Here is a 26,964-nt window from a genome sequence, read left to right as displayed (position 1 = left end):
ATCCTGGACACTGGGGCCTCTTCCAAGAGTGGGCCCCCCAGCAACGTCCTCATGCAAATAACCATCACCACGAGTGAATAAAATCACTGTAATAGCGGTAGTAACACAAGCTCTTGGCTCCAGGCAGCAACTCCTCTGCAACACTGCCACCAAACGGCACCCGCGCAACACTACAAACCCCACTACTGCGAGAACCGGCATCCCAGTTGGTGCCATCGTTTCAAACACAAATAAAAGCTATCAGGAGAGGCTGAAGAAGCCAGTGAAGCCCTCTGCAGCCCTCCTCCCTTCCCCTCAGGCTCCATTAGCAACCAGCTTCCCCAGAATTCAACGATCCTACTGAAAACAACCAGGCAACAAGCTTCTCAAGGGTCCAGCATCCAAGTGGATCGATGCATCATTACACCGAAAACCCAAAGGGAGAGAGGGAAGTTCAGCCCCCGGAGCTGCACGTGGAGCACCATCTGCAAGAGCTAGTCAATATTTCACATTATTTAGACAGCCAGGATCTCTTTCGCATACATGTTTGCATCCCGGCATATGTGCCTCACCGACGTGGTGCTCCACGCAGCTCCCGGCCAACATCCATCACCCAAAAGATCCCAGTGGCATCACCTGCTCACACCAACATCCCGCGGCAGGACCAGGGCAGCTGCTGTGCCCATGAAGTTCAACGCAGAGCCCATTCCCAGCAGGTAGAACTCGCTGTTTAACCTTGTGCAGGGCGCTCGAAAGGCACCGAGCGCGCACACACATTCACACCTCTCCTTGGTAACCCCGAAACCTTCACTCTGGAGCATTTCCAAACACCTCTGCTTCTTGTATGGCTTGAAAAGCACTTGGAGCACCCAGAAGCACCTACCCTGGCTCCACTGTGAGCAGCTCCACTGCGCAGCGTGTGCCTCAGCCACACCACCTCCGTCGCGCCGCGCCGGCACGGCTGGGCTGGCCGTGAGCCAGCATCTGGAGCAGGAGCGACACGCTTCCAATGGAACGCAGTCCCATCTGGCACAGCACATGGCTGCAGCGTGGTGAACCCCCTGCAGGAACCCATGCCACACCAGCCGGCAGCCCCGGCCCCACACATGAGACCCTTTTCCCAGGCAGACCTTCGTCCCGGCTGTAGGCGCTCCGGCATCGAGATCACATCCCAGCGCTGCAGATAGCACCGTGCCCATGGCATGTCCCCACTTGCACATGGTGCAAGGACAAGAAGCTACCTGCAGAGCTTCAGGAAGGGGACACAAACCAGCCCTGCTGTCCAGCACAGGGACACCAGCACATAGCTTAAGCTGCTGGTACCCAAAGAGGCAGCCTTTTGGTACCAGTTATATTCCTGGTTCCACCAGGGCAGCTCCCTGCCTGCAGCATCTTATCCTGCCCAGGGACAATATGGTGTCAGGCCCGGCCCCAAATGCTCTGGCGCTTCCTTCACAATCAGCAGCATCACATCCCAGCACCGTGACCCAGCCTCAACCCCCAGCTGCAGGAGGAAGAGGAGCAGTAGGAAGGTAGGTTGAAACAACAAGGGGACAAGGAACTGTGGGATGACAGTGGCCAAAGAGCAGATGAAATATCCCTTCCAATAACCCAGCATTAAGATGAGCCCTCACAAAGCTCTTCCAGCCACTGTGCTGAAGAAGGTGGAGAAACTGAGGCACGGGCAGGTACAAAGGCTTGACTGCATCACCCAGCAGCAAAACCATAGAGCCATTTGAACCCCAGCCTTGGGTTTACCAGCAATACTGTTTTCCCTTGCAAAGTGCCCAGAGGAGAAGCTGCCCGGGCTGTATTTACCTGGCTTGTTCCCAGCCAGGAACCAGAGCTGGGGCAGGAAGGAGGGATCTGAGCCACAGCCTTCCTGAGGATGAACCCAATGCAAATCCAACCTTCAGGCACTGCCAGAGCATCCCTTCCTGCATAGAGCCCTGCAGCAGCGATGCTGATGGGCTGGCATTAGACTCACAGCCCAAAACTTGCTGCCCTGCTCCCCCGGGCAGGACCTGGAGGTGAAGCTGTTCTCCATTCTCTAAGTAGCTGCATTTGCAGGAGGCAGCCGCGGGCAAGTCGCTCCCTCCTTGGATCTCCGTGCCAGAAAGCGATGCCAAGGGGAGAAACCCTACCGCAGTGAGCAACGCACAGCTCACCCCAACCATGGGCTTCTGCCAGCAGAAAGGGAGGGGAAAGGGGGGAAACCACAACCATCTCTATGTGCCCAGGGCCAGAGTGTTTGCTGAACCAGCGCAGGATCCGCTTCGCCCAGGGACACGCCAACAGGTCCCAGCAGGCTGAGCCACGCTCCTCTGGCCGACTGCGTGCCCAGAGGCGGGCTGGCACCACGGTGCAGGCAGGGAGGGGTGAGCTGGCAGCACCGCCAGCCCCGCACCAGCTGTGCCCCCCTCTCCTGCCAAGCCACACTGTGCCAAAGGCATGTGCCCATCAGCACGGCCTCTGGTCACCTGGGAAAGGCACCACCAACACGGAGCTCATGCGAGTGCTTTGTGAGCATGGGCACAGAGAATCCCAGACTGGTTCGGGTTGGAAAGGACCTTAAGATCATCCAGATCCAACCCCCTGCCACGGGCAGGGACACCTCACACTAAACCATGGCACCCAAGGCTCTGTCCAACCTGGCCTTGAACACTGCCAGGGATGGAGCATTCACCACTTGTTTGGGCAACCTGCGGCAGGGCTTCACCACCCTCACTGTCAAGAACTTCTTCCTTGTATCCAACCTGAACTTCCCCTGTTTCAGTTTGAACCCATCACCCCTTGTCCTGTCACTACAGTCCCTGAAGCAGCCCAGCTCAAAGGCTTTAAGGGGCACAGAGATCATCCCTCAAGCCACCTCAACCCAGCCGGCAGCCCAAATTAACATCCCTGCCCAGCTCCCCTTGTGATGCTCCAGTGGGTGCAGTGGATGAGCACAGAAGAGCAATGCACACCCATCCCCTTCCTTCCCAGCTCCAAACGTACCTGCTTTGCACAACTGAGACATAAATCACTAAGGGCTGTTATTAGAGGAACTTGGCGGGTGCAGATGTGTCAGCGCGGTTGAAAACAACTCCTTCATTTTTGCTCAGCTCTCCAAAAACGGCACCAGGAGTGGGGAAGAGGTGACTCACCCCCGAGAGGGGATGTGACTGATGGGGAGATGAGATAGCAGCAACCACACAAACCACACACCAAACGTCTGGAGGCCACAGGTCGCGCCTGGGGAAGCGGGAGGGAAACGGCCTCACGTGCTCAGCCCGCTCAGGGTTACCCAAAGCTCCCCGGGAGGAAGGAGCCACCAAGAAACAAGAGGTGGCAAAGGCAGGCAGACATGGCTGCGGCAGTGCCTGCATGCTGCCAGGCACCGGGGGGCTCTCTCCATCTCACCCCAAGCCTGGCTTGGGAAAGAGACAGGGAGGAAGGGGACATGCTGGAGGGGACACATTAGAGCTCAATACCATCCTCCCTGTGGACACAGCTCAGGCCAATGAGCCATCCGTGATGTGGGATGTGTGTGCACCAGCACCCGGGTGGCACCTTCAGAGCATCCCCACGCTGCCCCCCATGCTGGCTGCTGACCTGGTGCAGAGCTGATGGCTCACTTGGGCATTCATCAAGGGTGAAGAACAGCAAGCAGGAGCAACAGAGAGAACACTCAATGGGGAATTCACCCTCGCAGTCAAGGTCTGTTTTCTCCAAACCAGCCATGAGCATCAATGCACCAAGGAGATGCAGCATCCGCAAAGCTTCCACTCACACCCCGGAATGGCTCTCTGGTCCCTGCTGTCACCTCAAAGGGAATCACACAACAGGACACAGAACTGTGATGATCCTGGTGGCAAGAAGTTGGCCACATGCAAGGCTGGCTGCAAAGAACTGAAGCTGAGCCTCAGGCACAAGCCACCTGTGCCAAAGAAGCCACAGCCCTGCCACCGGAAGACCCCTGGAGAAGTGAAGTAACTCCCCACCAGCCCCATCTGCCCGTTATGGGTTTTGCACTTGTGAAATACTTCCAACCGCCAGCATCTTGCCCCATCACCCCCGGGCTGTGATGGACCCACAGCTGCTGGCACCATGCAGCGCTATGCATGGGGACACAGAGGAGCCCGAGCCAAAAAGCCTGGTCCTCGAGGGGCTGGAAAACACAGCAGCAAGGCTTCGGGTTTATTGCCATGGGATGTTTTCAACTCTGCATCCCCGTTGCAGCCAGGGTCTCATCTGGCTGCTAGGCTCTAGCACGGAGCAGGAGCTCTCTTGGCTGAGAGCATGGTCACCTCTTCCCCAGTCCAGCTCTCAGCGCCTCACAGGCAGCCAACTGGGACACCAGTCCATGCCACAAACAGCTGGATAAACGCTTATGTCCTCATGAATCCCTGCAGAGAGGGAGGGAGGGGAACTGGGAGAAGTCCAAGCACAGTGAGTACCCGCTGGCCGCCAGCCCCCTCCCACCACCACCAGAATCATCCCATCACCAGTGCATCCCTGATCCTCCAGCTTCCCACTGGAAACCCTTTCAGGGCCTCCCCTCCAGCACATCTCTGCCCCACAACACAGGGGCACGCAGCACGGCCACAGCTATTTCTCATGCACACATTTATGGCTGCAAACAGCTGAGAGCCAGGAGTGCTGACAGGGTAAATCTTTGCCGCCTCCTCCCCTTGTCTGCCAGGGCAGCTCCAGTGACACCCGAGGCACCGGAGCCGCCTTGACTCAGTGCCATGCACGAGACAGCAGCAATACAAGTCCCTGAACATGCTGGGCTGAAACCAAAGCCCCTGGATCAGATGCTCCTGGACCACAGCAGCAGCCAGGCCCCATCCCTGTCCTCAAAGCCATCACAGCCCTCCACCCCAAAACCCGACCCGGTTGTATTTACACCCCGTGCTACGGGACTGGCAGTTGCTTCAAAGTCTTAATTTACAGCCTCGATTCTCCATGTCCCCTGAAGGGCCTCCAATCTCATCCCCCAGATCCACAACAGCCAGATCAATTTAACTCCTCGTTTAATCTTCTAAGGGTCCCGGTGAGCTCAGAGACGGCATCTTCCAGCGGGGGGTCTGCGTTCCCGGCTTTTGCCGGCTCAAACAGCGTCACAGCACTTTCCTTCAGCTGCAGAAATCACTGCCTTTAAAAGCCAAGGCGAGTTCCTTCCCCCAGCTCGGCGCAGCTCTCTATTGTTTCTTTTAATTTCATTTCATTCCACGGGGGAATCTGTGTCCAGGCTGCTTTATTTTTAAGTGCCTCTTGCTCAATATTTACTATGTCTTGCAGGCTGCGTCAGCGCAGGAACGCCGGGGTTCCGACGAGCCCTCCCGCAGCCGCTATTACCCCGTGCCATGATTTTACTGCTGCGCGCACCAAAGGGCAGGATACGTGCGCAGGGCACGGAGGGTTCCCTGCTTCCATAGAAATAAATATCAGGCTGAGCGCTACTGCTCACCTCCTCCTCACCCGGGAGCTGGAACAGCCCCAATGGGCTGGAGATGCCGGAGGAGGAGAACACGGGAAGAAGTGGCTGCAAGGGATCGGTACTCACACACTGGCTCTGCCCCCGGTGTCCTGCAGACTCAGCTTCCACCGTGCAGCAAAGCAAATGCAATCTGAGGTGGACCAGTGGTTCAGGGACTGGGGCCACAGGAGGAGGACAATAAGATGCCCTAAGATCTCCCGCAAGGTCACCCACCAGCTCCTTGCTGACAGGTCTTACAGGGTGAAGAAAGAAGCCACCCTGGTGGGGACACAAATCCCTGTGGCAGAGAAAAGGTGGCTTTTCCTCCTGCTGGAGAGGGTCAGGCTGGAAACCATGCCCTTGGCATGATGCACAACCCAGCCTGGAACACAGAGTCTGGGAAGCACCGACCCAGTCCCGCATTAATCCTGACACACAAGCACTCAAACCAGCGTCAACCCTCCTGGGTCACCACCAGCTGCTGCAGCAGCAGCCTCTCCTCCATGTTCCCAGCCTGAAATCCCCCACCACGCTGGATGTCTCTCCTTTTCCACTGGTATAATTAAACCTGACACCCCAATGGGGGTCCACCAAACCCTCCAGGCCCTCACTACACAACCACAGAGCTTTCCCGGAGTAGCACGGAGTAACTCAGTAGGCTCTTCAGCTCCACATTCACTAAGATGCTGTATGGAAATCAGAAAAGAGTAATTTTAACTCTCAAAATGATTAGCAGAATCCCCAGGAATGCAGAAGCTGGCTGCTAGGTTGCAGTCTCCTTCCTCTCCTCATTTTCTCGGACAGCACCAAAATGCTTCTGCTCTGGTCCATCCTTCATCACAATGAAGACACTCCAGCCATCAGAGGCCAGCACAGGGCTCTATTAGGGCTGATTCTGCTCCAGGCATTGGGCACCCACGTTTGATGTGGTTGCTCCCCATTTTTCCTAAGCCCAGAAACTGAATCCACCCTATTTATTAGTCCTTTAAACCACCCCAACTCCGTGCAGAAGATGTGATGCAAACAAGCGAGCCCCTGCTCCCTGCAGGCGAAGTCTGGGCAATTAACCCAGCATCAGCCATGCACCGGCTCAGAGCTGCTGTCCCGTGCCTTCGTTAAGGAATAGAGCTCGTTACCCTTCACTGCCGGTGCCGGGAGAGCTACAGGCGCTCGGTGGGGGAGGTTATTGTGGGATGGCACTGGTGCTGGTCCCCACATCACCTGCACTGAGTGCCTGCCAGCAGCAATTAAATCAGCCTTCAAAGAGAGATCCCAGCTTTCCCAGCACCATTAGCCGTGCCCTGGAGGGAACATGGTCTATTTTCAGCCACAATGACTTAAGACCAGGTCACCAGCAGGTTAAATGGGACCGTGCAGCATTATCTGCCTGGCCTCCCATTGAGAAATTAAACACCGCTGGGTGATGGGCAGCAGCCAGCGCTGCGGATGAACGCACGGCGCCCACCACAAGGTAAATGCCACCAGCACAATGCTCCTCTCGGCTTCCCATCACTGCTGCCCTGGTCACCTTCCTTCTGTGCGCAGTGAAGGCCACCATGGGATCACCCCTAGGTTCATCCCAACCCGGCCTCCTGTCAGGCACAGAGAGGAGGGGCTGCAGAGAGGATGATCCCCACCATGCCTAAGCCCCCATTCTGCAAACCCAAACGCGCACTGTGCCAGACCGGGGCTGCTAATCTCAGCCCTTTCCTCCATAAATCCAACTGGAAGTCTCCAGTCCTGGGGACTGCCCCAAGCCACCGGTTCCACCATGGTTTCCCCAGGTCCATCAGAGAGGTGCTATCTCCCCACAGCAGCTCCAGCTGCTCTCCTGATAGATCCCCCACCAAAACGCAACCAGCCACCCCAGCAGTAACATCTGGCGGGGAGGTGGCAGCTGGATGCGGGTTTGTTTTGCCCCGCAGGCCCCTGCCGGGTGCAGTCAGCACGAGCTGGGATGACTCAAAAGCCCTGGGAGACGCGGCCTCTGTCACTGCTTATTTTAGACCTTCTGGTTTGCAAAGCGGCTGCCAGCGCCTCTCAGGGTTTGCCTTGCAAAGGGAGGTGGCACTGCAAGGGGAAACTGAGGCACAGAGGGGCACAGCGCCCTGATCAGACCTCAATGCCAACACATGCAAACAGCCTGCACGACACGGAGGTCCTGGCAGCAAGAGGGGACTGGCTCCGAGAACCACCCCAGGGCTGGAGCAAGGACATCACTGATGACCCAACCGTGTTCAAATGGCTCCAGAATCACAAGTCCCACTTAGATGCAGCAAGGCCAGGATGGGGTAAGAGCACTGCATGTACTGCTCTGTGTGCCACAGGGGTGAACACATCCATCCCGCTCCCAGAGCCTCCACGGCATATGCAGGGATCAAAACACCCTGGAGAAATCCAGTGACAGGCGCAGGCATTTAGGGGTGCATCAAGGAGATCCACAGCTGGAGCACATTCCCATAAGCTTCTTTTCCTTAGGAAACCAGGCACTAAAGCTCACCCTGTGCTCAGGCTCTCCTCCTGACCCCACATTCAGCTCCTGCACACCTCACATCCTCCTGAACATCAGCCCATGCCATCTTTTCTGTGAAGAAGCTCTGAAACATAAAGCAGAAGGGTCTCTGCAGCCAGCAAACGCCCACCACCACACACCTCCTCAATGGTAACAGGAGACAAACAGAGGCAGATATTATGGCGGTGAGGTTTAATTCCCAATGAATTATGCAAATCCATATTCAAACCCAAGCACAGCCTTTGGGCTCCTGACAAATTGCCAAGCTGGTTCCGATGCCACCCGGCAGGTGAAGCACTGGATGGATGCCCTGTATATGTATATATACGCACACATAAGTGTTTGTACATCTCAACCAGGGAGACCAAGGAGCACCTCAAGAACAATCCCAAGAATAAATCTGTGTTTCTCCTTCCTCCCAGCTGTGTTTAGCCTGGCCAGGGAAGGCCACTGAGCTTTCGTGTGCTCTGCAAGATGGAAGCAGCCTGGGTTGACGATGAGATTTGAAGCAGGAAAGAAGATCAAATTCATCATGGATAGGGCTGGGAAGGAAGGAAGGCAAAGGGGAAAGCCTAAAGCGCTTGTGGCAATACAAATGCTAGCCCTGAAACCAAGCAAAGGAAGATGTGTCTATAAAACAGTCAGAGAGGGCTCATCTGATGGAAGCAGGAATTCCCGATCCCACACAAACCCCAAACATCCATTAAAAGCAGCAGAAGAATCACTGCTTTGTGCCACTGTCATCAGGGAGAAAGCCCGGCTGCAGCACTGGGATTGCAAAGGGAAACTCTGGCAGAGCTGAGCCAGGAAAGGTGTGCTGGGCTCTCACTGGCACCCATCGTCACTCACCTGCCTGCATCTTTCCTAGCTGGAATACTACCCACTCGACTTGTGTGACACAGCATATGGGGTGCTCACCACCCAGCACATCAGGACACAGAACCCCAGAATCACACACACCGTGCAGGGATAACACGGGGCTATTCCATTCCCACTAGTACTGCCTGCAAGCAGCAAAGAATCCCTTCAAAACCCTCCCTCCCAAGCACGCTGGCCATCCCAATTATTAGTTTTATTTTTGGTTTAATTAAAAGCAATTAAACCAAATGTATTAAAAGCACATTGAAGCCACAGGGAATTCTGCTGAGAAGGGATTGAGGGCAGAAAGGGAAGCCCAAGCAATCCATCTAACCATGTAACATAAAAAGGGCTCTTTGCTCGCAGGGACGCGGCAGGGTAAGATAGATGGATGGTGGCAGAAGCAAGAGCAACCTTTGCAGAAGTTGCTGGGGATACAGATGTAGAGAAAGGGCTGAATGCCTTCAAATCTCTCTTATTCCTCTAAAAATGCACTTTCTCTCCTGAACACAGCACTCTGCTCCTTCCCTTGCTCCGAGCCCACCATGTTCAGCTTGCCTGCCTGCATCCAGCTCCCTCAAAATGGCTCTTTGGCCACTGCTACGCCGGCAATAAAATTTATTCCCAAGGTCACTTCAGTCCTTTTGCCCCTATTTCAAGTCTCACTGGATTTAAACAAAAGCCAGCTTCAAGCTGCACCAAGCCCTTCCTCACCCCCTCCTTTCTGCCCATCACCTCCCTGATTTAGAGATACCAAACTCTCTCAACTACCTTTTGCTTCCCGTAACTGTTGGTGACAACAGCTGGAGGGGAAAACCGGAGCGTATCATGCACGGAGGAGCTGATGGTTGCAGGGTGGGCAGAGAACCCAACTGTCCCCTGTGTGCGGCAGGGCTCCTGTCACATCGTGCCTCAGCCATGGGGATTAAAGGGTTTGTGTTATTTCCATCCCCTTGGTGTTTAAGAGCTGGAGAGAAGCAAACAAGCAAATACAGAGCAGAGAGAAACGGTGGTTTTCCCCACCACGATGCCTGCGCAAATCCAGATGTGCCATCCCGGAGTGAAGCCAGCCAGAAACGTGAGGCTGGGAGGAAACATGGGGAGAAGGAAACCCCCAAATCCTCCTGGCCACTGGAGCCTTCCCCTCCCAAAGCTGGCTTTTTAAAGCCCATTCCCAGCTGGAAGAGCCAGCGAGGGGCTGCCGCAGTTCTCTCCCTTACCCCGCAAGCAGGGAGCTGCCCTCATCTCCCCACCTTCCCCAACCCGCCTGCGTTTTCGGGTCGCCGAGGGCACCCCGTGCTCTCCGTTTCAGCAACGAGGCAGAACAAAGCACTCCCTTGTCCTCAGCACCTCGAGCGGGGCGATGCTGGATCGCGTTACCTAACCCAGACCGACATCTCCTCATCCCGGCAAGGCAGCTTTCATGTCAGCACATGCCAGCCTGGCCCCGATTCCCTGCACCACCTCCCGCCCCGAGCTTTAAACTGGACCAGTTGAGTACACGCCGAAAACACACAGGGGCCTTGTTTCAACTCGCCCGGTGCTAACCCCAGCTGAAGGAGGTGATCCGACACCGGGCACAGCCGCGGCCGAACCGCAAGGCGCTCACCTGGAAGGCTGCCACGACTGCGTTCATTCCCCTCCAACAATGTTCATTTCCATATTCATCGCGAGATGGTGAAATGACAAGACGGAGGGGGGGGGTTATTTACTATGTAATTATAAACTAATTTCAGCTCTAGCTTGGGTTATCCTAGCAAGGAGAGCTAAAATTTCCCTTACGAAAGCCCTGCTCTGTTAACCACGTCTGCAGCGAGATTAATTCCCCGCAATTTCCATTTCTGCAACAGCTGCTGTGTTGGGAAACAGCAGGAGCCTGTCCCCAATGCCGGGGACCTGCCTGGCGCCCCACGCCACCCCCCAGCTAGGATTTCTAGCACCAGCTCATCCTCTGGATCAGATTTTCACTGGCACACCACCAGTCGGGGCTGGGACCGGCGGTTGTACAAGCCCAGCAAGGAGACTCGGTGATGGGCAGGCGCAAGGCTGGCTTGGGGCGGGAGACGGGCTGCTAGAAACCACGCTAATGAAGAACATCTTTCCCACTAGCATGTATCTGCTGCCCGTTCAGCTGGAGAAGGTATTAGAAGCCCTAACACAGCGGAGGATCCTGCAGGACCTTGCTCCGAGTAAGTTTACGTCACCCCATGGCCCTCGGGCTCTTGTCCACAGTCCAAACCTAACTTCTCTACCACCAGTGACCGCCACTTGAGATGGGAACTCCAGAGGGGTTGGAAGACAGGGTGGACAGTCCTTCGCACCCCTCCTGAGAGACCGTGATGCCCCCCCCACCACAACCCACCCAATCACTGGGACATGAGAAAAACACATCCCCAGCACACCAAGAATGCGCAACGGGAGACTCCCAAAAATGCAGATATCCCTTTTTCCCCAACATTTCATTCCCTTTGCAAAACCAGACACTGCTCCTGCCTTGCTTACAGCCTGCGAGTTGGCCACAAGCCCAAGGGAACTGCAGGGGCATCACTTAACAGCCAAAGGGCCGGAATACCGGGTGGAAATGAGAGACTGCAACGGGTCCAAGCACAACCTCCCTATCCGACACAGACCAGCATCACCTCCCGGAGCCCTACTGGGACAAGCACAGTGGCTGCTCTGCCTGAAAACACGTATTAAGAAGCATCTGATTTCACCAGGGCCCCAAGGGAAGGGAAACATCTCCCCAGGCAGGTCTCCAGCCACCCGCATTCCTGCCGGGTCCCTTGCCCCATGGAGCCCCCCACACTCAGCCCCTTGCACCACCCCCTGGGCAGGCAGGGAGGGCGAAACCGCGATTTCAAGGGCCATTAAACACCGATGGTATTTCCCTTGAAGCATCAAAACGTGACCAAGAAGAGCCGGCGGCAAACCACAGCCAAAAATCCCACCACCACCAGCCCGGGAGCCCAAATCCTCCCAGAGGAGGAGCGGGACACAGCACAGTCCAGTACTGCATCTATGTTATCCCAGTGTCTCCTATCAGCAAAGTGATTTTAGCATGGATGCAGATGAGATGAGCAAATTGTGCTTCTGCTGGCACTGCCGACGGCAAAGCCTCCACTGCAGAATCTGCGGGCTCAGCAGAAGCACAATTTTGCCATTATAAGGACGGCTACAGTGGGATTTTGCTGGCACAGCAAAGCTATCCTGGGAGGAGAAGGGGGTTTATATATTTATTTATTCCCCTATATACCTGGCCCAGCCGTCTGGAAAACTTCTCCCCCGGCACAGCAAGCCGAGAAGCAGGGACAGTCTCCAATCCACCTTAAATCCCTGCATTTGAATGCACATGCTAATGTGGAAGCAGGAAAGCAAGCACACTGAAAACCTCTCGTCCCTCCGCCTGATCGATTCACAACTCTGGATTTAACACCAAGTCAGCTCTGCTCATGAAGCTGTGTCCCTTTTCCTGGGCACTAGAAAGCATTTCTGAAGTGTATTTTCACGTGAGAAGCCAGGCATCCTTTTATGCAAGCACGGATTTGTTCTGGTAGCCCCCCCCCATACGCATTCCACCCAAAAAAGGATACCTCAGTACATGGCAAAAAGCAGGTTTTTATTGTTATCCTTTTAAACCCAGAGGTATTTATGCATGTGGAGGGGATTTGCTCACGCACAGACCCGCTGCCTGGCAAGAACGTAGTCCCAGAGCACCCCTTTGCAACTGAGCCCAAGGAAGCCTTTTCCACCTCCCCCAAAACACAACAACACGGCACGGAGCAGACCGCACTCGCTTGGACCCCAAGCCTGTGGCATGGGGAAGGAGCACAGCCATCAACCCCATATTTTAACCTGGAGAGTAGAGCAAGCTACTGCTTTAACAGACTCAACCGCCCAACTCTGTCGATCGCAGCCTCTTTTTGTGCAAGCTCTTCCCAGCAAGCTCGGCTGCCAGGGATGAAATTCCATTGCAAACAGTCACCTTCCTCCCGCAGCCCTCGGCAGAAAGCTGTTGGGAGCACCCCGCTGCTCCCCGGCCCCCACAGTCCCCCTGCCCTCCTTGGGGACGGGGACATGGGACAGCAGCCCGATCGCCCAGGGCTGGCTCGCCTCCTGCCCCAGGCTCCAGCTCACTCCTCCCTCTGTACGCGTCCAACAAAGGGGCTTCTGTCCCCATCCCCGTGGACTACACAGCGTCCGGAATGCTGCCACGGAATAGGAACCCCCCCCAGAGAAGAGCTGAGGCTCCAGGGTCACTGAACACAGCCCTGGTCCTGTATTTTGGCACTGGGGCAGAGCCCGGTACCAAACAAGCCGAGGGTACAGGAAAAACAAGGAGCTGGTGCTGGCAATAACTGGATTCTCCAATCTGGATTCTCAACTATGGCCAATCGTGCTATTTTTACAGGGGTGTATTTATTTTAGGAGGACGCTGGGATGGAGTCAACAATCTCTTTCTTCAGCCCGGCGGTATTTAAAGATCGGTTTGAACTGGCTCTATTTAAAGGCTTTGCCTCCTGCCCACTTTTCTTAACCCCTTGCACAAGCCTCTGCTTTCCACCCTTCCAAACCCCTCCTAAAGCTAAAGCAAAATGAGAAAAACACCACGAAAAGAAGTCCCAACAAAAACGCACACACCAAGATCAACACGGCAAACACAAAGCTACAAAGGGGCCCTCCGAAGCAGGAAGCAATCATCATTTCAAACGATATTGTTAAAGCCGTAAAGGAAAGAAAATAAATAGGAAAAGAAAATAAATCCCTGCCTATCCCATCACTGTGTAATGGAAGTTTCGACTGTTAATTGTATGGAGCTCTTTAATGCCATTTAGAGTGGCTGGGAATGTTTAGGGTGCTTGGGAACGGCTGTGCCGAAGCGATCATGCCGGGGAGCGCGCAGGGAGAGCCGGGCACTGAGGTGGTGCAGGGGATTTTCAAAAAACAAGGAAAAGGGCAATAAAAATACTAAATCCACGTGAAAAAGTAAAAAAAAGAGGGATCACAAACTCCCTTTTTGCTCTGTGAGGAGCCCAAATCCGAGGCTCGATCCCCATGCAGTGGGATCGCTTGCGGCGAGAGCAACGCACGGGCAGCTTAGGGAGGCCAGAGCTCTGTGCTTCCCTCCAAGGGCCGCCTGGATTTCAGGGAAGCACCAGAAAAGGAAACTTTGGGAGGAGAAATAACAACAACAAATAATTTAAAAAGCATAAAAATCACCCAATAAAGAATTAACAGCAAAAAAGAAACAACCCGCACTCGGTTTGGCTTCAGTTATCCAGATGCATTTTTGCAGAGATCGTGTTTTGCTTTAATATGGAGGGAGAGAAAAATGCCCAGGATGAAAATAAAAGGAGGGGGAAAAAACACCAAGAAAAAGCAAAAGGGAAGGGAAAAAGGTGTTTGTCCATGTGCTTGGCTTCAGAGCCCTCTGCTTTACACCTCTCCCCTTAGCACCTGGGAAATTGGCACTGCCACCTAGTCTAAACCTAATAAATCTCTTTGCCTCGATTCGGGCTGCTTCCTTCTGTGCAGATGTTGGCAATCAGGTTTGCAAATTTCAAAGTCATTCATCCCGGGCGGCTGGGAGAAAAGCAGGTTTATTATTGCAAAACCTGTCACCCTCCCAACGCCTAAAGTAAACTCCGAGTCACCTCTCCACGCCCAGGGGAAAGAAAGGGAAAAAGAATAATAATAGAGAGAGGCAGAGAGGGAAATCAAACGGTCAGAAATCCCTTGTGTCCTCCCCAGGACGAGCTCGGCAGCAGCTCGCCAGGATCCCGCCTTATCCCACCCTGCGAGACGCTGGGAACAGGGAAAGGGCGGAAAAAGATCAAAATCCGTCTCAAAAATGGAGTCATTTAAGCAAATAAATAAAAAGCTGAGTGGGGAGGAAAGAGAGAAAGCTAAACAAACGCCGTGTGATTCAATGTCTGCTTTTTACTCAGTGGAGAAGCAGACATGGGGCTCCGTGAGGATGAAGCACAATGAGTGGAAGGGAAAACGTATGAAGAGGGAGAAGTTTTGTTTGCGGGTTTAGAAAAAAATATAATTATTTAAAAAATAAGGATAAACAAGGGGAAAAAAAAAAGGAAAAATGGAAGAGAAGAAAAATTCCCCGATACCCGCATAGGCAGCAGAAGGGAGAGCACCAAAACTGCCCCATTTTGCCCCATTTCCCCAGCCCAAGCAGGGTTCTTCTCGCCCACCCGTGCCAGAGCCCCTTTCCCCGCTGCAGCCCAAGCTGCTGCTCTCTGGCTTTCCCCAAAACAGGATTTATTCCACGAAACACCCTCGGCAGGGATTTTCCCCGAGTGCCAACAGAACCGTGCACTGGAAGGGGGAAGTTTTATCGTCTGGGAGCAGTATTTTTCCCCATTCCCCATTTTTTTTCTTTCACTTTCCCTAATTTTTCCTTCCCTCCCCCCCCCATTATTATCTCTTTTCTCCTATTTTTTACCACTTTTCCTATATTTTCCCCTATTATTTTTTACCCTTTTCCTTAATTTTTTTCTTTATTATTTATTCCCTTTTTCTCTATTATTTCTCCCCACACTATTATTTTTCCTCCCTTATTCCCCTACATTTTTTTTCCAAATCCAACCCCCAAAAAAGCAGAAAACCCTTGGGAAAAAACACGTGAAAAAGCTGCCAGCACACATAATCCCTCTTATTACTGTATTTTTGCGTGTGAAGCCGCGGAGGCACCGGGAAAAGGGGAAGCGACGGGAAAACTACCGGAGGTGGGATGGTGGGGGGGGGCCGCAGAGCCTTACCCGGGTGGGAGTGGAGACTGATGCCCGATGCGAGGAACTTGCCGGGCTGGAGGGCAGCGGGGAGCCCGGCAGCCATGGGACCAGCGGCGGGGGCCAAGCGCCCGGTGGCTCCCAAGCGATGGCTCTCCATGGCCAGCCCGGAGAGCAGCGGAGGGGGGCCGTGCACCGAGCGGGGGGGCCCGAAATCTCGGCCATCCATCATCCACTCGCCGGCTTCAAGGAGTCTCCCGGATCGCTGTCGGTGCCCGCCACCGCCTTCCCCCCCCACCCCCCCGCCCCCCCAACCCCCCCCTCCTTCTCCTCCCCCAAAAAATCAGATGGTTCTCAAAAATAAGGCGTCCAAGCGTCCCATGGCGCGGTGCAGGGAGACGGAGCCAGCCCCGGCGCGGCGGTCTCGGCGCTGCCTGCAAACAGAGAAGCGGGGTGCGATGAGGAGCCTGCTCCGAGCCCTGCTTCCCGGCCACCCCCAAACACCCAAATAAAGGGAGGAAAACTTGCGGGAAAAAGGCGGGGGAAATAGTTAAAAGTGTTTAAAAACCCTACTTTTCAATGAAAAGGGAATTCGGCATCGCCAAAGCCAAACGCAGGGGAAGCAGCGGCAGCAGAGCCCGCACCGCGGCTCCAATGGGATCGGGCGGCGGGGAAGCGGCTTTGCCGTTCTCCTCCCAAAATTACATTAAATAACAATAAAAAAAGAAAAACACCGAAAAAAAAACCTAAACCAACACTGATAAACTCCCTAATTTTCCTTTTTTTCCTATTTTTTTCCCCTCCTGGGGCTGCTTTGCCCCGCCGGGAGCCGCCCGATTGGGACCAGGGCTCCGGTATCGCCCCGCAGCCTCGTTTCTTGCCCTTTCCCCCCCCCCCCCAACCCCGCATTCCCAACGCTCCAAATGGCCGCTTGGGTTTTGTTATTTTTTTCGGGTTTTTATTCTTCTTTTTCCTCCCGTTTTTCCCGCTCGGAAACAACCAAACCCCCAAAGGGTAAAAAATACACAAACATACAGAAAAATAAAGACCTAATCGTGCTTGTAGCCTGATGAAACGATCCCACGCCCGATCCACCGGGTTTTACACCGGAATAGAGAGGAATGATAAACACCGAGGGGAATAAAGTGGGGGGTTTCTCCCTATTCCCCCCCCTTCCAGCGCTCAGAGAGCCCCGGCCCCGCCGCCCTTCCCGGCTCCGAGCCTAGAAGGGGGTGACCTGCCGAGCAAAAAAAAAGTGGTTAATTAAGTAAAATAGAACGGGAAATAATGGAAAACAGTAAGAAAAATCCCATCGGGTCGTGGTTTTCTTAAGTTTAGCTGAAAAAAAATCGGTTTAAATTCAATTAAACGCTGCCTGCGTGGCTCAGCGGGGCGAGTCTGGCCGCGGGGCTGCGGGATCGCGGCTCCTAAGTGCTAAAAACAGAGGAAAACGGCTCAAAAAAGGGGGCAAAAGGCGGCCCGGGATGTGTTGGGCAGGGAAGGGTACGGGGGGGTCCGGTTCCTACCTCAGCGCGGTCAGGCCGCCTGGTCGCGGGGCATGGCGGCGGCAGCGCGGGGCTGGGGCGGGGGGTGCCGGCTCGCCGCCCTGCCCGCCGCCCGGCCCGGCTCCGCTCCGTTCCTCTCCTCAGCAAGGGCAACGCGGGAGCGACGCGGCGGCAGCAGCCGCGCCATGGAGCGGCGGGGGCCCGCCGAGCTGAGGCAGCATCGCCTCCACACCACACACACACACACAAACACCCCCTTACACACACACAACCCCCCCTCCTCCTCCTCGCTTAAAAAAAAAAAAAGCGAGGAAAAAGGGAAAATTTAAAAAAATACGGGGGAAAAAAAAAAAAAAACACAACACAGGAGAGCGCGGGAGGAGAGAAACGCTAAACCCCGCCGAGGAACGGGGGGGGGAACGGGCGGCGCGGCCATGAAACGCGCATTGTTCTCAACGCGGAACGGGGCGGCCCCAACGCCCGCCCGCGCCTCGCCATTGCCCATCCGCGCTGCCAGTCAGCGGCGGGTAAACAGGCGGCCGTTTCCAGGCCCCCCGCTCCCCCTCACGCTGAGGCGCTCCCGCCGCCCGTTTCCAGGCTCCCCCATCCCCTCTCCCTCCCTCCCTCCTTAGTCTCCCGCTCGGAGCTGGCGGCGGTTGGAAGGGGAAGCGGGATGGGATCGGGTTCCCCCCCTTCTTGCACCGCTCTGAGGTGTGACGGGGGGGGGGGGGCAACGCGACCCCTTCTACCCTTTATTATCCGCGGGGTTTAAATCAATCTTCCCCCCCCCCCCCCCCCCCCCCCGTCCCTCCCCTTCTCCCTTTGCCACGGCCGGGACGTGAGGGCCCCCCGGGATGAGACTGAGGGGGAAGCGCCGCCGGGCCCTCTCCCACGGCCCCGCCGCGGACAAAGCGGCCTTTGAGGGCCCATAAAAAATGTAAAAATAGGGTGAAAAGGAGGAGACAACACCCTCCCCCCTCCGATTTAACCAAAACTCCGCTTTTTCCAGCTGCTTTTAGCGTTACAAACGGGCGGGAGAAGCGGAGCTGCCCGCCAAAAGGGGGGGGGGGGGAGAACGGCCCTGGCTCTGCCTTCCCAGTGTCCAGCCCAACTTTTACTTTTGTTTCCTTCTTTTTCGTCTTTCTTTAATGTGTTTTTAACTTCTCCACGCTGCCCTGTGCATCGGGGGGGGGGGGGGGGGGGGGGGGGGGGGGGAAGCAAGCACCTCATCATTCGCAACGCCCCCCCCCCTTGAGCTTCCCAACCCACCGCCCGCTCTTTATTTAGTTAAAACTCGGCTTTTATAACGAAAAAGGGGGAGGGGAACATATTTAATCCCGGGATAAATTAAATAATACCGATAAAGCCACCCCCTTACACGTCCGGACGGGGGAGTTTGGAGGCGAACGGCACAAACGGGGCAGAAACGGGTCCCGAAACGGCCCCAGAAGGGAGCCTGGAACGGTTCCCCTCTTCCTGCTCCTCGGCATCGCCTTCCTCGAAAAGCTCTCACGCTCCGAAAGGCGCTGTTTTAACGCCAATATATGTATATATATATATGTTTTTATTTATATCTAAGAGCAAAACCTGGCTGCGTCAGAAGCGAAGCCTCAAACCCCGATGTTTCTAGGGGGAGGGCTGCTTCCCCCCCCCCCCCCCCCCCCCGCCCTTTTCTGTTTAATAACCTAAAAAGTGGGGAATTAAGAGGCAAAAAAATACATATATTAATGGCTCGATAGCTTTTATGTGGCTTTAAAAGCCTATTTTATACATATTTCATGCCTTCACGCCCGGACCTCCCCGTTACTGTCCCCTGGAAGGGGGGGGGGGGCTGGCATGCCATAAATCAGGGGCATGCTAATAAAAACCTTGCTCCCCCCCCATGGCTCCGGTCCTTCCTCCTCCTTCTCCTCTTCCTCCTCTTCCCCCGGCCGGGAGCCATCTTGTAGCAGCAGCTCCGGGCTGGGGCTGCTACAAAGCACTGACCCCCACCATGCCTTCAAAATACCCCCCTCCCCAATACCTATACATATATATACACATATTTTATTGCTATTATCATTATTACTATGGTTTCTCCCGCTGTGTTGTGGCTGCACTGAGGGGGGGTGCACCATTTTCCCACCGTTTCCCAACATTCCCCCCTCTTTTCCCACCTTTATTTCCACTAAGACGGTGTCTGTATGTGTGTGTGTGTCCCCCGCATTGCCCCTTGGAGAGGGGGGGGTCCCTCAAAGGGGGCTATACCGCAGCTCCCGAGGGGAAGCTGGGGGGTAGCCACCGCTCTCACACTTTTCCCTCTCAAGCTTTACCGCAAACACTGTTTATGTCCCAAAATACCTATTTTTGGTCAAAATCATTGGCGGGGGGGAGGGCGCGTTGTCGTGTATGTGTCCCCCGGTGCCAGTGCCCCAGGGTCCCGGCAGGTTCCCACGGTGCCGCCCGCCCCGGGGGGTGGGGGTGACAACCCCCGCCCTGCGCCCAGCTCCTCTCCCTCCATCCCTCCCCTTGGGTTCTTTTCCCTTATTTTTGTTTATTTTCCGGTTTTTCTCCCTTCTTTTTTTTCCAATTTTTCCGTTACCACCGCCCTTTTTCCTCCACTTTTTCTCCCCCCCCCTTTTTTTTCTCTTTTTAATATTTTTTAAACTTTGGGGGTGTTGTTTTTTTTTCCTCTTGTTTTTTACTTTTCCTTTTTTCCCCTTTTTTTCTTTTTGCCCTTTTCCCCTCTTATTCCCCCCCCCCCCCCGCCTTTTTGTCTTTTCCCCCTCCTTTTCCCCCCCATTTTTCCTCTCTTCAGCCCAGCCACTCTTGGAGCAGCGCAGAGCTCACAGCCCCCAGTCCTACAATGACCGTTGTGTCGTTACCCCCTCCAGGGATGCAGGTAGGATGGAGGGGGGGGGCTGTCTAGAAACATGAGAGACAAAACTGATCCCCCTATTTGTGGGGCTGCCAAGGCTTGGGGGGGGACACACTCACCTGCTCATTGCTATGGGCTTGGAGCAGAGAGGACACCCCCCCTCCAAAAAACACACACACACCCCCATTCCCTCCATCCCCAGCTCGGCTGCGCATCCCTTTCTCCCGGCGTTTTTAACGTGCTTACTACACGTTTCCAGGGTGGGTTTGGAGCTATATTTAAAGCGTGGAGTCAGTGGCTGGATTTAGAAATCCAGCCATAAATCACGTTAAAACACGGTCGGCGGCGAGCCCAACGCATCGGCAAAGCCTTGCCCTCATTTCATGCCTCCCCCCCCCCCCCAGCCTGAGTTTGACAGCAGGGGGTTGTGTGTGTCGTCGTCCCGTCCCGTCCCCCCCCCAAATAAACCCCTGCAGGGGGAGGTGGGATTTGAAAGCAAGGGGGACCCTGCTGGGGTTTATTCCGATGAATCCCATGGGATTTATTCATCGATGGGGGGGGGGGGGGGTAATTCAGATTCCCACCCCAACCCCTTGTACATCCGTGGGGAGGGGGCTGCAGGGTGGGGGGTCCCGAGGAGGAGATCCCCCTGGGGAAACAGCTTGGGAACCAAGGGAAGAATTCCTGATTGATGACCAGAACAGCTCGAGATTTCACTTTTCTCCATAAATCCTGGCTGATTATAAGTCCTGTGCTCAGCCTGGCTGCGGGCTTTGCATTGCATGGGGCAGTGAGGGGAGCCCAAGAAACGTCCTCCCCCCCACACCCCTCCGGGGCTGTACCCAGTGCCCAGGAGCCTGCAGCAGCATCACATCCCATGGATGCAGCATCCCCACATCCCATGGATGCAGCATCCTAATGCCCTGCCAGTGTGGGAGAAGAGAGGACATGGTTGGTGCCCCCCCCCCCCCCCTTCCCATCACAGCAGTTCCGACCCTACAGCTCCAGGGTTTATAAAGCCAACCATCTCCCAAACCACAGCTGGTTTTCAGGTCCGAATAAAGCCTGATGGTTTCTTCCTTGCCTGGCATGGGCAGGCGGGTGTTTATCCACAAAACCACCCTGCTTTCCCACTTTGCCACCTGCATATCCCCCCCAGATCCAAACCTAGGACCCCCCCAGTGTCAGGACCTGGACCTGTGCTGGGTGCCCAATGCTTTCACAGCCCCCTGGTACCGGCTTTTATCACAGATAGACCAGATCTTTGATAGACCAGGGTGCATTTATTTTCTCTTCTTTTCCCTTTTACCCAATAATAAGCTTTTTTCATCCAAGATGGGGGGGGGGGGGGTGTGGAAATAGGCAGGGAGCAGGGAGGAGGGCTGACATATACAGCCCATGGAGAGCTTTGAGAGGAGCGCGATTCCCAAAGCTGTAATTACTGCCTGCGTTTTTTTGGCTACAGATCTGCTGCTAAATTGGTTGGAAGGCACGGAAATGGCAGTTACACCTTTCAGCAGGAAAAAAATGTGCTTTGGTGGAGAAACGTGCCATGGGAAACCCTCCCCAAATCTGCAATCCCATCTAGCACCCCAGCCTTACAGGTATGCGTGTTTAAAACAAGCCTCCATCCAAGCAAACGGGAATGCTGAGCTCCAAAGGGCAAGATCTTCTACATCAACGGAGTAAACTGGGGATTTATCCCTTGATCTGTCACTTAAATCCAAAACACCCTCCTGGATGCAGGACACGAGCAGTAGCATGTGCTATTTTGAGGTTTGATATCAAATAGATACCCTTGGCTTCAGCGTTCCTCCCGTAGCCCGGCCCACAGGAGCTGCAGGTACTTTCGTATGCATACAAAGCATTTGGAAATGGAAAATATTCCCAGCTGCTCTTTGCCGTTGCGACAGGGGGGGAGAAGGAATCGTGGGGCATGTTAAGGAATATTAAAAGCTGTGGTTTGAAGCTCCTAAAGCATTTACTCAGCGGGAGATCCAGAGAAAGAAGTTTAGAACTTAACTGCAGACTTGTGTGCCTTTGCTCTGTCCTTCTTAAAATTCACCTCTCCTATCTGCTTCTCATTTCAACAAGCAGAGCCCTCCAGGAACTGGAAAATCCAGATTTGCTGCATCTCCCAGGGAGACGATTTCCTACGTGCCCCCCCAGCACGAGGGTCCTACTGAAGGTTAAACTTGTGAGTGCCCCTGGTTTTGCACTGATTTGATCTTCCCCCCCCTAAATAAAAGACATGGGAAATGCTGGTGAAAACTGCACCCATGCTGCTGACTGGTCCCTGGCTCAGTCCTGTCCCAGAGCCAGGTGTTAAACGCTCGTCCCCACATCATGCCCTGGCCTGCTGCAGCTTCCCCGCCTGAAAGCAAGGTAAACCCATTCACCTCCCTGGGGTACATTATCGTGGCTTAAAATCAACACTCACAACCGTATTTTCAAATCCCTTCATGAAAGGCACCAGGAGCAGGAGGTGTTATTAGGATAGATCTTTTTGCCTTTTAACAGCTGTTAATTGCCATTAAACCCAAACATCCACAGCCTCATTGGAACGGCATCTGAATCCGTGTCACATCGCAAAGCCTGCATCAGCGCTCAGTCTTGCTTCCTCCTACCTGCCAGCGAGGTGCAATCGATAAATCCTCTCTCAGTGGTAGTTAGCTTGCACACTGGGACCCATTTTTGGTCCCCTGCTGCCAGGCTTTCTCCTTTGCCCTCCCCACGATGCTGCAAGTCATTGCACCAGACGTGCCATCACTGTAAGAAACTCAGACCCTGCTCCCTCAAGCAGAAAAGAAGATGGGATGCAAAACCTGTTCCCAAAAATACGCCGAAGAAGCAAGCAGGAACCTGCCCGCGAGGAAATGGGTCCCTGAGGCTGAAACCAGCCTGCAGCTGCCAGCAAAAGCACGTGCTGGGTGTCACAGGGATGGGAATAGCTGTGACGAACGTGGAGTAAATCAAAGCCATTAACAGGCAGGGCTGGGAGGGAGGCTGCTATCCTTGTCCTCCTGGGGCTCCTTTCCATGTTCCTTTTGGGGGCTGTATCCATAGCATCCTTCCATCACCTTGTGACCCAGGATCTGGGACCACCGTGAGGAGAAGCCAGGCCCCCTTGGGAAAGTGTTAGGGCAGGAGTCTTCCCCATGTCCAGGAATCCACTGGCTCCTCATATGCCTCAGGATGCACCCACCAAACCCTCACACCCACCTGGGAATCTCATGGATACCAAACCACTGATGCTAAACCAGCGGGGCAAGATAAGACATAGCTATGGCTGCAAACCCTCAAGCATCTTGTTAGACCCCAGGGTTTCCTCTCACCCTGAACCCCACCACAAGGAGGGGGTGTCCATGGCTGGCTCCCAGCACTTCCCCTCCTCTTTCCCCTCTCCACAGCCCTAAAGGAACAGTTGGACAAGACGAGCCCTTTCTGCCCCACAAAGCTCGTCAGCCAGCAGCGCTGGGCTTATAATTATTATTTCCTTAAAGAGGAGGCGAGCAGCTATAGACAAAAAAGGTCCCCTCTTGTCGGAGCTGGAATTTGATGTCCTAACGACTGTTTTTGTACCATGCCTGTTAGAGGAAAGAGCTCGGCAGGAGGGGGAAAGAGAGATTTAATTATAGAGCTGCATTGTGATTTTGCACACATAGCTGGCTGTTGTAATCAGGTTACAAGTGTATCTGATTTTCTTCCCTCCCCTCCCTCTTCCTCCTCTTTCTCTTCTCTTTTTTGGCCTCCCCCTTTTTCCTTTCGGTGGGTCCAAATTAGTTGCTTATGTTTGGGTGTTGTAGAGACAAGCTGTTATTTGGAGGATCTCGATGAAGGGAACAGTGTTTCTGAAGGGGCTCAGCAGCTCTTTGCTAGAGTAAGCCGATGGTTCCCAGCTCCAGCAGAACCCCCGTTGGGATGTACCAGGCATCCCACCATCCCAGCGCTCCCTTCCCATCGCCGCATTAAGGGAGGTCACACACATACATGTCCCTTCCCCTTATTCCTGCACATCCAGGATTCCCTCACTGAATAGAGGCTTCGCTAGAAGAGGAGGAGCTGTATTTACCTCTGTTGGGGTGGCAGGAGGAAAAGAGAGGAGAAAAGAGCATTTTTAAAAGCAACTTCATATTTTTCCATGCAAGGCAAGGGATGCTGCACTTGGACTGGGGACTGTTGTTGGGTTCCTTCAGGAATCCATTGTTGTCCATGTGAGTTCTTTTTTACATTTCAAATAACAGGATTATTTCCCCAGGGGGTAATATCCTGTAATTTGAACACAATAATGGGAATAAATTACTTACTTAGAACTAATAACGACAGCCTGATTCCAATATATATAGGAACTGTAACAGCTTTGGTTAGTTAAAGTGTAATTGTGTCGACGGATGACATTTTCTTTCAAAGGAATCTGAATGACTTTTAATTAAATTTGCTGGGGGTGGGGAAGAGAAGGAGGAGATTTCACTGAGAGATCTGGGCTGCAGGCGGGTCCCAGCCGTGGTGCCCCAAGTCAGGCATCACCCCATGGCTGCAGTCTCCAGAGCAGGGGAAAAGGAAGTCACCACCGAGCCTGATGTCCAAGGGAGATTTGCAAGTGTGCGAAGAGAAGGGACAGCTTCCCCCATCCCAGTTTGCCCAGTTTAGCGTTCCCAAAGAGACCACCAGAGAGGGTTGTGCTGCTACAGCCATCCCCAGCCTCAAGTGTGAGTGCTGTGTTTCAGCCGTCGCCATCGGGATGCAGGGATGCTGCAGTGAGAGTTCACCAGGCCTCAGGGAATACACCCTGTCCCACTTGACTAGAGCCAGAAGGGATGGAGGAATTGTGGGATGGAGGGGATGTTGGGATAGACAGGATGGAGAGATAGAGGAATAGAAGGATGGAGAGATGGAGGGGATGGATATATAGAGGAATAGAAGGACAGAGGGATGGAGAGATGGATGGGGTTGAGAAGTAGAGGAATAGGATGGAGAGATGGAGGAGATGGAGAGATAGAGGAATAGAAGGATGGGAGGGATGGAGAGAATGAGGAGATGGATATATAGAGGAAGGATAGAGGGATGGGGAGATGGACAGGATGGAGGAATAGAGGAACAGAAGGATGGAGACATGGAGGAGATGGAGAGATAGAAGGACAGAGGGATGGAGAGATGGAGGGGATGGAAGGATGGACCCCAACCCATTTCCCCTGCTCCAGCCTAGGCCAGGCAGAGGACAGGGCAGTGTCCCGGGCACCATTACATTGCATCTACCTGCGTGGAGGAACAGAGGAGCTGACGGGAGGCACGAGCAGCAGGCAGGGCAGCTCTGCTCCTAACATTGCCACTATTGCCACCTCAGCCCAAGGGGGACCTGCACCAGCAGCCGCACATCCCAGCTCCTCACCCTCAAACTCCCCTGCAAGCCCTCTTTGCGCCTCTCCCAACCGCTCCTCGGGTCTATTTTTGACTCAGAAGCATGCGAGGTTCCCTTTGGAGGCAAAACCCCAGCATCTTTCAGCCACAGCACACAGAAAACCAAGTTCCTGCCCCAAAATACCCGCGAGAGGAGCGGCACGCTGCTGCCAGCGGCCCTGGCCTCATCCAGCACTCATTTTCCTCTGTTTATCTTGCAAATAGTTCTGTGCTGAGGTCCCAGCCCGCGCGGTGGAGCCCTGCGAGGCCGCCTTCAGCCTCACACATGGCCTCTTGTTTATCCACAGCGAGCTTTACAAATAGCTTATTAAGCCCAGAGGTCTGTTTGCTGGAGGAAAACCTCATGGAGCAGCTCCTGACACCACCCCCCTACCCCTTCCCACCCCTTTGACATGCACCGAGTGGCTCAGGCCTCTGCAGTTGCAGGCATCAGTGTCTGATGGGGTTTGGAATCACTCATGGTTTAAAACAAGTGCTGGTGATACAGCTCCCACCATGCTCATCCTCTCCCTGCTTCCCAACTGGGATGCTGGCATCGCACAGGGATGCCGGTGATCCCATGGTGCAAAAGCTGCTGGTTTTGAGGGGTTTGGGCTTTAGGGAGTATGAGTTTCACTGAACTGGTCACTTTGGGAGCTGCTTGAAACATGCCTGAACCCATGAAAGATGAGGACAGCTGAGATGCTGCACACTGTGGTCCTGGTAGGACCATGCCTTGGTGTCCCTGCCTGTGCTTCTGCTGTCCACCCAGCACTGGGAGCCACCAGCATGGGGAGTCTGAGCCTGCACTGAACAGCATCAGGGATGTCCCACAGGGTTCAAGGCACCGTGGCCATGGAGTGAGTCGAGTCCTGAGCACCCCTGTCCCTGCTGCCACCAAGCAGGACAGGCCCCTGGCTGTGCCTCTCCTTGTCCTCGCTCCCCAGCACCAACCTTGAGCACCCACATAGAGAACACCCTAAAGCATCGCCCCCGGCACGTGCACCCACACAAACCCCTTGTAACACAGAGACATTCATAACCTGGCTGATGAGATTAAATTACCTGCCCCTGCAGGAATAAAGGAGGCATTCAGCCGTGGGGGGGGGGGGGTGGTGTCATGTCTTTTTTCCCCTGCCAAGGCCAGACACCACGGTGATGGTCACACACAGAGGCAGAGAAACAAGAGCTCTGGGCTCTCCCTCTGAGAGTGACCCCGATCCACCCCATATCCCCCTCTTTTCCGACCCTTTAACGCCCCGTGATAGCACATACTTTGCTCGGCCATCATGAGCTCCCTTATCGTCTAATAAACCCTTTAAGAGCAGAAGTCAGGCACAAAGGCAGCTAAACCTCCTCCCGGGCCATTCATCATTCTCTTTGACACGTTTTGCTAATTAGCCAAAGCTTTTGCCTCCACGGGGGAGAAATTGGGGCCTGGGAAAACCAAAAAGAGAGGGGAGAGGTGGAAGAGAAGGAAGAAATGGGAGAAGACGGAACTGACGTTGCTCCTGCGCTATAACCAGCATCCATAGGCATCACCGGCCTCATCCCGTGGTTCCTGGGACATGGTGACCTGTGATACCGGTTTGACCTTCACCCATCCCACTCCTTACCCTGGTTATTCCATGCTGCAGCAACAGTGGGTT

General features: G+C 54.4%; 1 protein-coding gene and 1 long non-coding RNA gene across 8 annotated transcripts in view; one reads left to right on the top strand and one right to left on the bottom strand.

Annotated features, from left to right (window-relative positions):
- The window catches only part of TNRC18 (trinucleotide repeat containing 18), a 55,903-nt gene extending 38,578 nt beyond the window's left edge, over nt 1-17,325 (bottom strand). For all 4 annotated transcript variants that reach the window (XM_057416806.1, XM_057416807.1, XM_057416809.1 and 1 more), the window contains exons 1-2: nt 17,083-17,325; nt 15,587-15,990 (exon numbers count right to left, since the gene is read on the bottom strand). In XM_057416806.1, the coding sequence (XP_057272789.1) occupies nt 15,587-15,788 (202 nt within the window). In that variant the 5' untranslated portion in view covers nt 15,789-15,990; nt 17,083-17,325. The remainder of the gene's footprint in view (nt 1-15,586; nt 15,991-17,082) is intronic.
- Nucleotides 17,326-20,091: 2,766 nt separating this feature from the next.
- Nucleotides 20,092-22,499, top strand: LOC130603232 (uncharacterized). 4 transcript variants are annotated; one of them, XR_008973095.1, is made up of 4 exons: nt 20,092-20,178; nt 21,384-21,522; nt 22,016-22,115; nt 22,235-22,337. It is a non-coding gene; the product is annotated as an uncharacterized LOC130603232 (long non-coding RNA). The 4 variants fall into 4 exon arrangements; XR_008973093.1 differs by lacking the exon at nt 20,092-20,178 and adding an exon at nt 22,388-22,499 and having other exon boundaries at nt 21,294-21,522; nt 22,235-22,303; XR_008973092.1 differs by lacking the exon at nt 20,092-20,178 and having other exon boundaries at nt 21,294-21,522.
- Nucleotides 22,500-26,964: the final 4,465 nt, after the last annotated feature.

The sequence above is a fragment of the Pezoporus wallicus genome, unplaced genomic scaffold, assembly GCF_028554395.1.
Source record: "Pezoporus wallicus isolate ANWC-B61680 ecotype Strahan unplaced genomic scaffold, APGP_CSIRO_Pwel_v1 scaffold_7392, whole genome shotgun sequence".
NCBI lineage: Eukaryota > Metazoa > Chordata > Aves > Psittaciformes > Psittacidae > Pezoporus > Pezoporus wallicus.
The sequence above is the reverse complement of the archived record's forward strand: the minus strand, read 5'-3'. Positions and strand labels throughout refer to the sequence as shown.